Consider the following 15,998-nt stretch of genomic DNA (forward strand, 5'->3'; position numbering starts at 1 on the left):
AACCATCAAACGTGATTCCCTGTCAGCAAGCTCGGTGATGGCAGGAATGAAGAGCCGATAATGATATTTGATGATTTGAAAATCAGATTTTATATAAAGGATTATATGTATTTATGGCAAATAATATGAGTGTGAAATTTAAAAATAAACTTGACTATCATATTATTACAAGGTTGTTATTGTGGATGTCCAAACATCTCTCTTGCCAACATGAAAGTTGCAGAGAGCCCTCTAGTGGAAAAATTATGCAAGATCAACATGTTATAAATGCTCATACCAATAGATCGGCAAATGGCTAATAGAAGCCTCGACCTTGCCCTATTTACTTCACAGTTTTTAAGATTGTGGCTTTGTTTTTGTAAATTAATAATGTTGAGGTTTCTCTCTTCATATTTCACTGAAGTGCATAAATGAATACTAAGAAAATATTTTTTAATATTAAGTTTCAAGTTAATGTCTCCTTTTCCTAACCCTCTCTCAGCAGAGCTCCCCATGGACAAACTGACAGCTGAACTCCAGACAGATCTGCACTTCATGATACTTTTGCTGAAACAGTCTCCATATTTCATCTCCCTTCATGTGGCTGAGATAAGTTACCCACAGGCTTCTCTCAAAGCTGGTTTCTCACCACTTTGTCAGGTAATTTGGCAAACAACATGACAGTTCACAAGTTTGAATGAGCAGTTTGAAATTACACTGAAAATAACAAAATGTTCTCCTCTATGTGAGGAAAGTGTTTGCTGAACAAAACTGCTTTAAGCATTCAAAGGACATTTTGTTCCTTGCTCATGTAGATTGGATTTCTAGATAATTAAAGACCCAAACTTGTAATGAACTAATTGTACTTACATGTACTGTGTTTATTTACACAAATAACTTTTCCTCCCTTGCCATAAGATGTAAGAAACAACTTTGAGCCACATTCAATGTATTTATCCCAAAAAGCTGATTGTGTTTGTCTGGACGTAGTGTTTTCAATGAGAGAAACATTTTGTCACTCATCCAAGTCACTTCTTCAGTCTCAGCTACTGCAGGTTTCCCCAACCTTATGAAAAGTACTTTTGCACAGTAACTGAAACTAGCACCACTGACAAACACGGGCTGTGATGTCAGTTTCTTCATTATTATTATGCAAATTGTCATGGCAATTGATCAACAACCATTGATCAGTGGTCATCATGAGCATTATTCAAAGAGAGTTGGGGAACGCCTGCAATAACAACATCATAAGATGGTGACAGATGTACCCTTAGGCCCCCTCATTGATTCAGAGAGGGTCTTTCCCTTTTCATGTAAATGGCCTCCTTGACTCTGCACTCAGACCAGCGTTCCTCCCTGTCCAGGATGTTACATCCTCATCATTGAAAGAGTGTCCACTGGCCTGTTGGTGTGAATAGACTGAAGAGTCCTGGCCTGACGAGGTAGCTCTTCTGTGTTGTGGCATCTCCTTCGCCAGAGGTTGTTTGGTTTCCCCAACATATAAATCATATAAATCATGGCACTCAACAACGTGCACTATATTACTCTGTTTGTATCAGGGGACAGCATGTTTTGGGGGGTTTAAAAACCACAGAGAAAATGCATCTCAACTGTTTCAATACTTCTGACATATATGGGATCACTAAGGGTTTTCACTTTTGCAGCAGTTGTCCTTCTCTCCTGGATTGGCTGGGGCTTTCTTTAGGTGCCTTCCCAGCTTTGACAAATGTCCAGCTGGGATAACCACATTTACTCAGGGCCTTCTTTATAAGGTTGGGGAAACCTGCAGTCAGCTGAGACAGAAGAGTTCCTAGGATGAGTGACGAAACATTTTCCCCACTGAAAACGCTACGTCCAGATGAACAGAATCAACCTTTTGGAATCTTTAAGAACTTTAATCAGATGTAAAAAGTCATACACAAGTTGTACCTTTACTATAAAAAACAAAAAACAAAAAAGGCAATGTTGACAAACTGAACTTTAATTGCAGGATAGTTCTAGGATATTTTACAGGATATTTTATGTAACCAATTTTATCAAGGGCAATTTATTTAATTTTAAAGAAAAGGAAAAATTGTAAAAACAAAAAACAAACAAACAAAAAAAACCCCAAAAAAACCAAACAAACACAAAAAACCCTGAAACGATCAATTCTAAACTGCTGCTAAATATACCCACCGCAGAACCGCAGATTAATTCTTTCCCTAGCCACGCAGAATGAAATCCCTTTGAGGATGGAGAACGCCAAAAAAGTTCCCAAACTTCCTCCAAGTTCCAGTCCAATATAGGAGCGATGAGTAGAGCAAATCCCCAAAATACTAAATCAAATTTATACTCTACAGTGGATTGAAAAAGAGAAGCTAAATCCTCTGTAAAATCCAGTGCATATTTCAGGGTCTTCGACTCTTATGCTCACTTTGACGAAATCCTGAGGAAATAAAACGTAATTGTTTTTATACAGTTTTAAATCCTGTTCTTCTCCCCATCAAATCACTCGATTCAGACTTTTCACATATAATTAAAAGAGTTTAAAAATGAAAAACACTTTATTACATGTTGTGCTCTTTATGTTGTAATTTAACATGATCTAAAAGTTTATTTGGTGACACAGAAACAGAGTATTTTAAAACTTTACATGTAGTTTGGATCCACACAAGTCTATATGGTCTGTGTGTAGCCCTATTGAGAAATGCCCACAAAAAATTGGACACATCGGCGTAACTTTGTGCTGAACATTGGGGGGGGGGGTGTCAATATCTCTGTCCAAATAAATAAATCTGGGTAAATTCCCAGACGTTTAAACCTGCAACTCTTTTGCTGGTGAGTAAAGAAAATCAGCAGCCTACTTATGCAAGATAATTCATAATTTTATTGGGAGGGGGGTTATATTGGTAGGGTCTGATTATTGGGGGTTGTCATAACCCCCCTAACCCCCCTGGAAATTATGCCCCTGCACCAGACAATGGTTTGTACTCACTCAGCATCAGCACCACCTGACTTTGATGGGAGAGGTTGACAGATAAAATTACTTCATGATCACTGCAGCGCAAGAACAGTGAAATAATGAATTAAATTGTGAAATAATTAATAGTTCGTCAGTTAAAAAACATAGGAAATGAATAAATGAATTATAAGGAAATAAACTGATATTTAATTACTTAAATATTAATTATTTCCCATGTTTATTAATTAATGACACATTAATGAACTAACTGGTGATGTATTTATTCAGTTTTCAGTGCTTGTGGCCCTCCATATTTAAATGAGATCCAATCCAACTTTGAATGATGATTCAAAAGCTGTAACATAGATTAGGGGATTACATGTAAACACTCTCTTGAGCTTTAAATTTCCATTTTATAAAAGTCATTTACTGAGCACTTGCACAAAAATCTCTCATCTTCCCCAGCTGTGCAGGCAGCTGTTTTGTAACAAACTGCACAGAAAAGACAAAAGGCAATGTGGTGGCTGTCGCTGTAGGTGGTAGAGCAGGTCACCTCATCAGGTTGGTGGTTTGATCCTCATCTCCTCCAGTGTATGTAAATATCTTTGGGCAAGACAATAATCCCAAATTGCTCTTCGATGCCTCCATCAGAGTATTTATTTTCTGACCGTTTTCTTCTTCCCACATTTTTACACAAACATATATACTTTCTACTCCTTATAATTTAAAAACTGACTCCTTAATTTATGTTTAATCCATCCGAGGGAAGTTTTTATTTTACGTCGCTGCACACCGTCAACCAATAAACCGATTTGAGCTGAAATGGAGGGAATAATTACACAGAAAAGGCAATCCTATTCATGTATCTGTCACCAGGGCTTATTGCATACAAACAAGTGAAAGAGGCAAAAACACAATTTATGCATCATTTATAGCACTGTGCTCAGGGGTTAAAGTGGGATAGAACGACTGCAGATGGTCACAAATTGTTGTTGCGGTACTTCAGCATCTACCTAGCACTACAGAGTAGCAAGCATTAAAAGCAGTAACATTTGTTTTTCAAATGCAGCACTTTTTGTCAGCTCATCAAATAACAGCAAATACACTCATTTATGTGCAGTTTGTTGAATACTTGAATACTGTTCATGCTAGCTAATGTAATGCTGTATTTCTCAGGGAAAGAAGATTGTGAGATAACTTCACTCAGAGAAAGATGGAAGAAAGACAGGAGAGGAAGAAAAGAGCTTAAATGTAAAGATAAAGATAAAGTTGTGTTTTGTTTATGTTGTAAAACCTCCTGCAAAACAAACTGAGGTAACTAACTTTGTATTATTCCAATCAAAAGGCAGTGTCATCCAGGATAAACTGGTTACCTTTTTATACTGTTTTGAATTTACAATAATGCATTGTGTTGGACTGGTGCAAGTAGGTGTGGTGTTCATGGTCAGAGTTAGATAACATCTAGTATAAGGAGAGCTGAAGATTCACTTTATTCAGTGAATCATCCTTTACAAAAACTGTATACTGTCTAGCATAAAGACAGAACAAACAGTTGGGAAAGGAAATTTTAGAGGATCTTCAGTGTTTTGGACAACCTTGAACACATTATTAAGGATATATTAATGGGAAAATGTTGATATATCCAATCTTGTCAGTTTTCATCATGTGTTTATTTAAAAGCACTTGGTCCTCCTTGAAACACCCTCTACAGATAAATGGATATAGTCCAACCAGCTCTGCCATCATGTCACCATCAGTTTTTCACTGTGAAAATTCAACATTTTATATTTAAAAAATATATTGTTGTATTTGTAACTACCAAGCTCCACCGAGAGTAGTTAAGACTTTGAGTGCTAGAGTTGTAATATAGTATAATTAACGATAAAAGCCAATCTAACATTTAGACTCAGTTACTCTATACCATTAGGAACTTTTATCTTTTACATTTGGACAAGTAATATTTCGTGGGTATTACAGGTATAATAGGAATTTTTTGATACTTTGTATCATTCTTATAGCATTCTTTTTCTGCTCTGACTTTGTGCAGCTCACACTTCATTCAGCCTGTTGCTGTGAGATTTAGGATGCATCGCACTAAAGATGTTCTACGTATTTTTTCGTTATTCCGTTGCCCTGTACTCATGATGTGTAATGACAATAAAGTTAAATCCGAATCCTTTTCTGTGTTGTGCTAGTTGAAGAATGGAAATCCATCATGGTAGACTACGTGAGCAACACGTGAAGACAGCTAGGAAAGAATAAAATATTTCATGCACGTATAAAGTCAGAACTTTCTAGAAAGTTCTTTTCTTTTTGCCAGTGCAGGGTGACTGTGGTCACTAACTTGGTATGAATCCCCAAAAAGCCATATGACAGCATACAGCATGAGTCCCTCTCAGCTAGAGATTATATGAAGCAGTGATCCTAACAGTCTGAACCAAAATCAGTCTCTGCTCTGGGCGTTTCAAAAGACGCATGGTTATAGAACACTGAGTGTTCTGCTTTATAATGAGTTGTGCAACAACATATTAGTTTGCCATATGAATTGTTTATTAAACCAGCATCTGTTACACTTCCAGAGTCTCCTTTAAGACAGAGTGTGAGTGACAGTGGACAATTAGATACAAATGAAAACCTGGAGAGCTGAAGTGGAGAGCAGTCTTCTGTTCATCTTTGTTTTATATCATCTACACTGACCACAAATTCATTAGTAGGAACTGTTAGAAAACAGTTTTCTGAAAGCAGTCAGAAAAAATGGATTAAAACGAGCTTCCTCTTATTATTGGATTTTTAGATCTAAATACTAAAACATGTATTTAATGTAATTCAGCTTGTTTTTCTAATGTCTTGTAAATTCAAGACAGTTAAGACCCTACTTCTGCATGCTCACTGGTTGATTTACTGGGTCGATCTACAACCATCTTTTCCATTTAATACAAACACACAACATGAGTCTGGTCCTCCGTGAGGATTTTCACCTACTAAGTGGTCTCAAAAGAAATCAAACATTTGGTTGTGTTCATACATACACACAAAAAATAGCTGTCGTGGGAAACAAGTTTAAGTTTTGTCTATGATTTCAACGTCTGACAACTTTAACTCTTAAAAACATTTAAGAGTTCACTGGTCACATGTGAGAAGTGTCAGTGTTGTGACATCTGACCTGGATGGGGAGCACTAGCTCACTACTTTTACTGTCTATTTTAATTGTTTTTTTCCCCTCAAAGGTTTAGTTGAGTTTTGTTATAAGTTAGGAGTCTTTAGAGCTCGAATGAGGAACTTCATCTCACTGTGTCATCAAGAAACAACTTCAGCTAAGCTGGTTTCTTATGCTTTCATTTCTCAATGACAAAAAACATACAAGTAGATTACAAACCACAAATGTGTTTTTAATGAATTAGTGCATTTTGAGATTTTGGTTTGTTTGTTTACACACCACGTCTTATTTCAGACTGAAAAACTTCGCTGTACTTTATCTGTTGGATATTGTTGCATAATTAATGAGAGAATTCTTTACTGGGAAACAGAAAAATTCGGAAATTCTTTGTAATATAATAATAATAATAATAATACATAAAGTCTTGTAATACTTCAAACTATTTTTTCCTAGATCCAAAGACACTTCATTTCAAACATACCACAGCACTTTGAGTCAACTCCTGTTTACAAGTCCTGATTAATAAAGCACACCCTCTGTCAGTTCTTAGGTTTACATATCAAGACAGAATAAAACATCAGGTAGTTCTTACCTGGTTTTCTTAAAATTAGTTAAATGCAACATCAGATGAACAACACATTCACTGTGTAATTATATATTCACCCCCCAAAAAATAAACTGCAGACGCGGTGAGTAGAAAAATTAGGTAGACTGCATAATTTTAGAGCTTTTATCAGCAATAATTTGAAGTAATCATTTTCTGTATGACTAGAGTGGAGTAAAAATTCCTCCACAATTTTTACATTTTGTCAGTTAATTTTTTCCCTGTTCATTGCGCTTTGTGGGCATTCAACTCTCATCTTCATGCCGTAGCATTTCAAAGTCTGTTGTTGACCTACTGGTGTGCTTGGGGTCATTTTCATTGTTGCATAACTGAAGTCTGACTAAGTTTTAGCTGTTGGACAGATTTAACCTCACATTTCACTCAAGAAATAGTTGGTATATAAAGGTGTTCATGGTAGACTCAGTGACTGCTCAACAAACCCAATGATCACCCCTTGGTGTTTGTTGTGTCTCCATGTGTGGCACTGTGCATTCAGATACGGTTTTTAAAAGCTAGGCAATGCTGCCATGTTATTTTGAGAGAGAGCAAATGGGCTGGTACTTAGTGTTTTTTAAATACATTCAAAGCACTTTCTACGACAAATCATGCCTAAGCACTTTCAAACATTCACACACACTGTGGTGGATGTATCCTGGTCATCTTGGGGTTCACCATCTTGCCCAGTGATGCTTCAGCAGTCAACCAGTTGCTTTAAGATAATTGCTGATTACTTTCCTCCTTTCAATTGTGTTAACACAATGCCAAGACTTTTATAGGGTTGGTCAAATGTGCTGATGAGCTGCTACCAAGTTGTTGTTTTTTTTGTAGGGACAAGGTAAAAAACTTGGGCGTGTGGTTCGACATGGTGCTCTCTTTCGAGTCTCATGTAAAAGAGATAACAAAGACCGCCTTTTATCATTTGAGGAACATCGCCAGAATCAGACAAGTTTTGTCAAGCGACACTGCAGAGGTTCTTGTCCATGCATTTGTGTCCTCACGCATTGATTATTGCAATGCTCTTCTTTCTGGGCTACCAAAGAAAAGTTTTAGAGGTCTACAGATGGTACAAAATGCAGCTGCTCGCATTTTAACAAGAACTGGGAAATTTGAGCACATTAGCCCTGTACTGAACTCTCTTCATTGGCTACCTTGTCAGGTTCGAGCAGATTTTAAGGTCCTGCTGCTCACCTACAAGGCTTTAAACAGACTGGCACCTTCATACCTCTCCGACCTTTTACATCTTTACGTTCCATCCCGTGCTCTCCGATCTCAGGACTCTGGCCTTCTAAAGGTTCCTAGAGCCAGAAAAAAGACTATTGGAGAGCGTGCTTTTTCTTTTGGTGCCCCGTTTCTGTGGAACACCCTCCCTCAAGATATTAGGCAGGCATGCTCTGTTTCCGGTTTTTAAAACTAAGCTGAAGACACATTTGTTCACCCTATCTTACAAGTCTTAATTCTATGGCTTTCAGTTTTAAATTTTTACTGTTTTTAACTTGTATTGTGTCTTTTACCTGTATTGCTATGTATTGTTTTTATTTATTTTTTATCTTTTTAGTTTCAAATAGTTGTACAGCACTTTGTTTGAAAGCGCTTTATAAATAAAGTTATTATTATTATTATTACCTTACAGAAAATAAGCCAAAATGGAAAACAGCGCGTACAGAAATTATGATGCATTTCATATATTGTAATGATCTAACGAATTAGACACCCTCGGATGCCCTTTACTAATTAAGAAATACTAAGGACCAGAATCTTTTATTATGCCCTGACATGTAAAACCTTATAATTTAAGGAGGGTATACTGTCTTTTTATTGTGACTGTATATTTTCCATAATTCAGAGGTAGTTTCCCCAATCATGCTCATGCCTCAAGCTTCCTTATTTGGAAGAAGGGGAAATGAATTTTTATTTAAAAAAACAAAACAAAACAAAACATGTTTAGCTTGAATTAATAGTTGACTGACAGTACATTTAAGTAAGCTTTACTTAGAAATTGTGCAGCTAGCCCTGCAAATGGTGACCTGTCCATGGTGTGCCTCTCACCCTGTGAGAGCCAGGATAGGCACCAGCCGCTGTCTTAAAAGTTAATATCCTTCTCTAGACAAATGACTTCTCTGGGCTTTAAAACACTTTCTGTTTTTTAACAGGTGGTAGGTAGAAACCTGTGGATGTTAGAGGAAATGAGTTAAAATTGCCACTTTGATTAATGTAACAAAAGGTACACTTTAATTAGACTTAAATAAAACTGAAAAAATCTCACCCACCCTGGTCCTTTCACAACAATCTCTATTACATATGGTGCCTTTTTATCTGTTTTTCTGTACATACTTCTTTTTACATAGTATGTACAGTGACAGTGTACATTTGATCTATGTGGAGTGTGTATTTCTGAGTCAGTGAGCTGTATAGACACACTATGACTTTCAGCTGTATTATGGAAAGAAACACATCCAAATTGAGATTCACAGTCAAACATCACCATGTGTGAAAAGATACGCAGACACACTTGTGCAATAACACAAGCGCTCATCTTCGGGAGGCATTAAGCAAATATCCTTAAATAAATACAAAATAAATTAAATCATATAAAAGAATGTGTTAAAAAATAAAAAAAGAAATTCTGTTACATATTAAAACAAATCGCAAACACAAGTAACAACAGTACTTGCTCATAGACAAAGAGCACAAAGAGTACAGATGGCTACAATCTGTAAACAATTATGGACAGAAGGACAAACATGCATGGAGACAGACACATCCACATGTCATCAGTGTGTAGAAAGGACTAGTGGACCTAAGGTGGTGGTGGATGAGGACTTTTTCTCTGGGATGGGAGTATTATGGAAGAGCTGTCACTTCTCACTTCCCTGTCAAGAGGTATGGGCTGCAGGGCTGTGTTTGACAGCATTATTGGCAGTGCTGCTATCAGCTGCTTTCCTGGATGTGTTGCTCATAGATGGCTCAGGACTAACTGAACAGCACCAAATTCTATGGCAGAGTGAAAGGACATGAGCGTTTCATCAAAATTTCCAGAGTGCAAGGTCATTTACATTTTTTCCACACCAGAAACCACTGAAGGTTACTATTTTGCTCGCACTATAACTGTGTACAAGTTTTACTGTAATTGTATGGTGATAACATAGCCATCGTTGATACAGGAAGAATTAAAATATTCTCCCAGTTACACAAATACCTGCTTAAGGCGAGACACTACCGTTAGTGTTTTTGTGTTATTTTGGTTTCATAGTATGTCTTCTTTCAGAATAGTGGAAAGAATACAAAAAGATATACACATTTAGATTTATTTTTCTGCACTGGACATTTATGCAAATGTTTCACAATGCAGAATTTCTCAAATGTGAGTTCTCTCAGTCAGATACCGGGCAACTCAGTGTTCAATATTCTTTGAGACATGCACAGGAGGAGCCAGAGATGTATCCACCAATCTTTCAGATAGACACAACTCTACCACCTGACACACAGCTGCCACAACTACAAGGTGTCCAAGGTGGGCTCTCATCCATGTACTGACCAGACCAGAAGTCGAGCTTATGTGTGCTCAGGGTGGAATCGCCTCATGCTATCAGTAGTGACACTGAACCTAGTGTCTGTAATATACAGTGATCCATACACTGCTTAAAAAAATTAAAGGTACACTTTGAAACCACATCAAGTCAACTCAGTGGGGAAAAAAGTCATGTTGGGTATTTATTTTAATATGGACTTGGTAATGGTAGGAATTGAAGAATGCCACATCATTTGAGGGAAATAAAAATTGTCAACATATAGAAGGCCGAATTCAAAGATGCCCCGAAATCAGAGTTTAAAAAATGATGCAGCAGGTTAGTCCATTTCGCAGAAATTTCATTGCCGCAACTCAAAATGCTGCAGTATTTTAATAGTTTGTATGGCCCCATGGCCCCCTTAACACCATTGAGGCATGCTCCTAAAGAGAAGACCGATAGTGTCCTGGAGGATCTCCGTCCAGATCTGGACCAGAGCATCAATGGGCTCCTGTTTTGTGTGGACTGAAACATAATGTCCCAGAAGCGTTCTATCCTTCACCCACCAACAACTGGGGAGGAAACCAGGACCCACTCCACCAGCGTAGGGTCTGACAATCGTTCCAAGGCTTTCCTCCCGATACCTAATGGCAGTCAGGGTTCTGTTGCCTAGCCTGTAGAGGTCCCTGTGTCCGTCCAAGGATATGCATTTGCAGACAGTCACCACTCACCACCAAACTGGTCATGATGAACAATATTACAGGTTCTCCATGGCTTCTCCAGACCCTTTCATATCTGTAACATGTGCTAGTGGTGGACTTGCAAATTCTGGTATTCAATGGCAAATGCCAATCGGACTCCCTGGTGCCAGGCAGTGACCATAGGGCCCACTAGAGGACGTCAGCCATCCTCATGAAATCTATTTCTGACTGTTTGGTCAGAGACATTCCCACCAGTGGCCTGCTAGAGGTCATTTTGTAGGGCTTTGAGTTGTCCTACTGGTGGATCTCCTGGAGTAAGTACTTGTCTCCTGGAACCTCCAGACATGGCAAATTTTCTGGCAATGGCACGTATTGATGTGCCATGTTGGTGGAGTTGGACTACCTGTGCAGCCTCTAAAAGATGCAGGCATTGCCATTGTCACCAATAGTGACAATGGCCTTAACCAAATGCAAAACTAGTGGATATAAACAGTCAGAAAAGACAAGGAGGGGAAAAAATGTCATTCACCTGCAAAGCCATTCCTGTTTTGGGTTTTTTCTCACAGACGCTCCTCTAGTGCACCTAGATTTAATGAAATGTTAATTGAAGTAACATCAAAACAATTGATACAACCTTCTCTGCTACTTAATCTGACCAGCTCACTGTCACAGAAGTTGGTTGACTTGATGCTATACTCTGATTCAAAAGCATCCCTTTAATTTTTTTAGAGGACTGTATATGAGGAGATTGAGCTTTTAGTGTGCAAGATTTCTTTTAACCATTTTCACTTTGTTCAAATGTGGAAACTCCACTTTAATAACCCTTTTTAAACAGATTCAGGGCTTTCTATGCGTCATTCAGAGTCTAGTTTGTGATAAAGTATTGCAGAAGATGAAATAGTTGTCTCCTGAAAAAGTATTCTCCTGTACTGTCACTCATCTTACCTGGTCTGACCTTTAGTTCTTTAATTCCAGACTTTTCAAGATCTGCATGTTGGAAGTAACTTGTTATGTTAACATTTCTCAACAGTGAGCCACATAAACAGCCAACTTTTTTTCATAATGCGGCATACAAAATGTTTTGTTCAATTCAGACCTCATGTGTAGCACGTACTAACAATTATAGTGATCAGAGCAGTCACATCCAAAAAAACAAGGAGTCTGTGAGCTAGTGTTCATGCTCTCTTCACAAATTGTCTAATTAGTCAGAAAGGTTGTCACATTATCTTTTTCTTTAAAACGACAGGTGTTTAAATCATGTTTAATTATTACTTGTTATTAAACCCTGTCTTTCTTCCACAGCGTCTTTTGTTATCGCTCACTCAGCTCTGTTTTTTCCCTTTACTCCCAACCAGCTACAGATGGCTGTTCCTTCTACCAGAGGGTTCTTCCTCCTCAAAGAGATTTTTCTTCCCACTGTCATTAAGTGCTTGCTCTTAGGGGGTAGGCTGATTGTTGGGAATTTCTGTCTATCATTGTAGGGTCTTTACCTGACAGTATACAGTGCCTTGAGGCGACTATTGTTGTGATTTGGTGCTACATAAATAAAATGAAATTGATCTGTGTTTGATTGTTGCAGTCACACACAATGCAGCACGCAGTGTGTTTGAACAGCAGCTTTGTTCTCACTGGCAGCAAACAAAAATTCAAAATGTTTTCAGCTGCCATAACTTGACCCGATCCCTGTGCCGATGATTTTTACTGCTCTATAACTGTTTGGACAGTACTGAAGATTGCAGAAAGTGGAATCCTCTGGGACACTGGTGTACGCTGAAGTAGGAAAACACAAAGGAACATTATGTAATAAGCAACAAGGAGTCAACCTTTGAGGTCAGAACTCCAAGAACTAAAATGAACCTTTGAATCTAATGAATTGAGATCTTTCCTAAATCCCTCCTATTCCTCTACCCTAAGTGTATACTGTAGAAATGTATGTGAAGGCACACACTGTATTGTCATGTGAAAACCTTGTAACGCTAATATAAAACACAAGTGTTAACTACGCCTGGAGAAACAGAAAAATAGCAGTTTCATCTGAAAATGCTGAATGGACATATTCAAATCAAGGCAGTTTTCTGATGCTTTTAGGAAAGTAAACACATTGGAGATTAAGCATCCAGCAGCAATAAAATGTGTATTTCGATGTTCTTGTGCTGGACAGTACTGAAATGTGATGGAGCAAGTTAAAGGGAGTGCGGAGGAAGCAGGAGTGAGTGAGTATGGAGGATGACTGTGTGCAGCTGGGGGTTATAGGATTCCATCCATGAAACTGGTGTCTAGCCGCTGGATGAGCACCCGGATAAAGGACATCTCCTTGCGAGTATTTTCAAAGATGACCCTAGGATCATCAGACTGGCAGCGCAGACAGTTGGGAGCCATAACCATGGCCAGGTTGTTCACATCCATTTTGGTGATGGCCACATTAGCAGGCTGGGCAAATACCTAGACAAACACAAGGAAAGATCTCTATCTAATAAATGCAATAACATTTCAAGGTCTTAAGCATACTGTGATGATCTGGCAGGCATAATATTACAGTGCTGGAAAAAGATTATGTTTTGTGTTTCTCTAAAGCTCATATCTGATCATGGTCATTTAATTTGGCAACACTATGTAAATGTGACTCCCATTGTGCTGCAGCTTTTTTGTTTTAACAACAGTTCTCAGCTTTTCAGAACTGTTGAGACCAACTGCTGTAATTTTAAAAGCCAAATGTTTTCAGATTCTTTAAATAAAATGTCATAGTATTCATAGTTTTCCATAGTCTCCTTTGTTGTAGTTTCTGCCAAAATTCACAACACATTTTCAGTGGTAATAGATCAGTTTAGTGTGGATTGGTATTAAGATAACCAAATATCAGATATGTTACTCAAAACTGTTATACATCATTATATATCATTCAGAAAAACTTGAAATGTGCACTCTTTATAAATGGTTGTTCTTGTCTCAGTGATTTCCACAATCACAGAACAGTTGTTAGAGAACAGTTTTCCACTCAGTCCATCTCAAATAAGCTTGGGCCCAGGCAGAACACACCGTTTCTGGATTATACCTGTTGCAACACAAATACTCAAAAGTAGATGATGAAATAGCAAAGTTCTTTGCAGGTTTACACTAAGAATCATTAACATTATCAGTCTTTTATCTGCTCTACATACATTCTTCTTTATAACTCACCCGCTCTCAGATGCTGTTTTAATATCCAGTCACGTTCAGTTCAATTCAACTTTATTTATTTGGCAGCAAATCACAACAACAGTTGCCTCACGGTGCTTTATTTATTCATAACCAGGACTAGGGAGGGGCATGTACGGTGGGGATGGTAGGTGGTAGGATGACAGATGTTGTGAAGGAGGGCGTGTCCCATTTTGACCTTGGGACTTCCAGGTCACAGATGTTAGAAGTGAAGAAGTTTCTCGGATGAGAGAGGTGAAACGTCTTCAAGAAACTTAAAGAAGTTCAGACGCTTTTCTTTCCAAGCTCCTTAGACAACCCAGAACATAAGTCCAGAACTACCTCAGCAAAAAAGAACAAGATGGTAAGCTTGAAAACATGGAGCAGCCAGCACAGCCTCCAGACTTAAACCCCATCAAGATGATTTGGGATGAACTGGACAGAAGAGTGAAAGCAAAGCACGCTACAACTGCCAACATTTATGGGAACTTCTACAACAGATAGGGAAGAAGCTTCCGAAGAATATTTGATTTCTATTGTAGACAGAACGCCACGGGTGTTTTTAGCTGTTACATCTGCCAAAGGTGGCAACTTTGATGAGTCAGAAGTTTAAAAAACATTTTGGTTTATAAATTGATTTCTTTTTTAACTCCAACTGCTTATTTGTACGATGCTTTCATTTCAGAGTGCAATGAGACATTAAACTCCATAATTTTTTAATTAAAACCTAGAAACCTGGAAACCTTTTACCAGTAGTGTATATGATCATATTTAAGACTGAAACAATAATTAATGGTAGGACTTCTTTGAGCAGTCTTGTGGGAATGAGGTCTAAAAGACTCATTGATGGTTAGGAGGAAGTAATGACTGAAGTTAATTCAGAAAGATCAAGAGGAGAAAGAGTCTAAATACATATCAATGGTACCGAAAGTAGCTGGACATAATGTTACATCAGTAAGATGGTTATGAATATTTTTTTATTTAATGTTTAAAATTTTATAACTCTGACTCTCTCGCACCTGGAATCATCCGTCCCTCTTCTTCACCATTTGGTGTTTCTTTTTGGTTGAAAAGAAATACAAAACTCTCCATCCCTGTATTTATTTCACTGGTCTGAGAAAAATCACAATTTAAAAACAAATACCAGTTTCATTTGTCGTCTTCTGAACCAGATGGTTGGCTTGATGGTTTTGGAGAACAATCTTCTCCAAAAGTATCTGGTAATGACGTTCAGTCTCACCAGCGTCCCTTCTGTGTTTAGGGGCTCTTGTTAACAGCATTCTGTGAGATTTCCTTAACTACTTCACCTTCACCTATCTCAGTGACATCTTGATCTTCTCAGAGTCAGTCCAGGAACATGAAAGCCTTGTCTGACAAGTGCTTCAACAACTTCTTGGGAACAAGTTCTACGTTAAAGGTGAGAAGTGCGAGTTCCATGCAGAACTTTTGTCATTGCTTGGTTTCATTGTGAAGAAAGGACAAATAAAGGCTGATCCAACAACAGAGGCAGTAGTTCTCCCATCTTTACTTCTAAGAAACACTCTCTCTCTAAGGTACTTTTTATACCCAGTCATAATACTGATGATTAACTTGATTACTTGCAAATGTTCATCCTTTCTAGTATAACATACTTTTTAAACCTTTTGTTACCCCTGTGCCAACCTTCTTGAGGTGTGTTGCTGCCATTACATTCACAATTAGCTAATATCTTTATTAAAAGTGAAAAACGTGTCTAAGTTTGAACATTTGATATATTTTATATGTTCTATTGTGAATAAAATATGGGTTTATAAAATTTGCAAATCATTGCATTCTGTTTTTATTTATTTCACACAGCATCCAAACCTTTGTGGATGTGGGGTTGAAGTATAAGTTGTGCTAACATGTCTCTATTCAGGTCATAGTAGTCTAAGGAGTCTAAGGAGCTTGGAAA

The 15,998-nt window shown here is 37.8% G+C and overlaps 1 protein-coding gene across 2 annotated transcripts in view; it reads right to left on the reverse strand.

The window, feature by feature from the left end:
* Positions 1-8,603: 8,603 nt before the first annotated feature.
* arhgap39 (Rho GTPase activating protein 39) overlaps positions 8,604-15,998 on the reverse strand; it is a 72,547-nt gene continuing 65,152 nt past the window's right edge. For both annotated transcript variants that reach the window (XM_080886638.1, XM_080886639.1), the window contains one exon: positions 8,604-13,333. In XM_080886638.1, the coding sequence (XP_080742764.1) occupies positions 13,139-13,333 (195 nt within the window). In that variant the 3' untranslated portion in view covers positions 8,604-13,138. The remainder of the gene's footprint in view (positions 13,334-15,998) is intronic.

Source organism: Rhamphochromis sp. 'chilingali' (genome assembly GCF_963969265.1).
Source record: "Rhamphochromis sp. 'chilingali' genome assembly, chromosome: 7".
NCBI classification, from domain to species: domain Eukaryota; kingdom Metazoa; phylum Chordata; class Actinopteri; order Cichliformes; family Cichlidae; genus Rhamphochromis; species Rhamphochromis sp. 'chilingali'.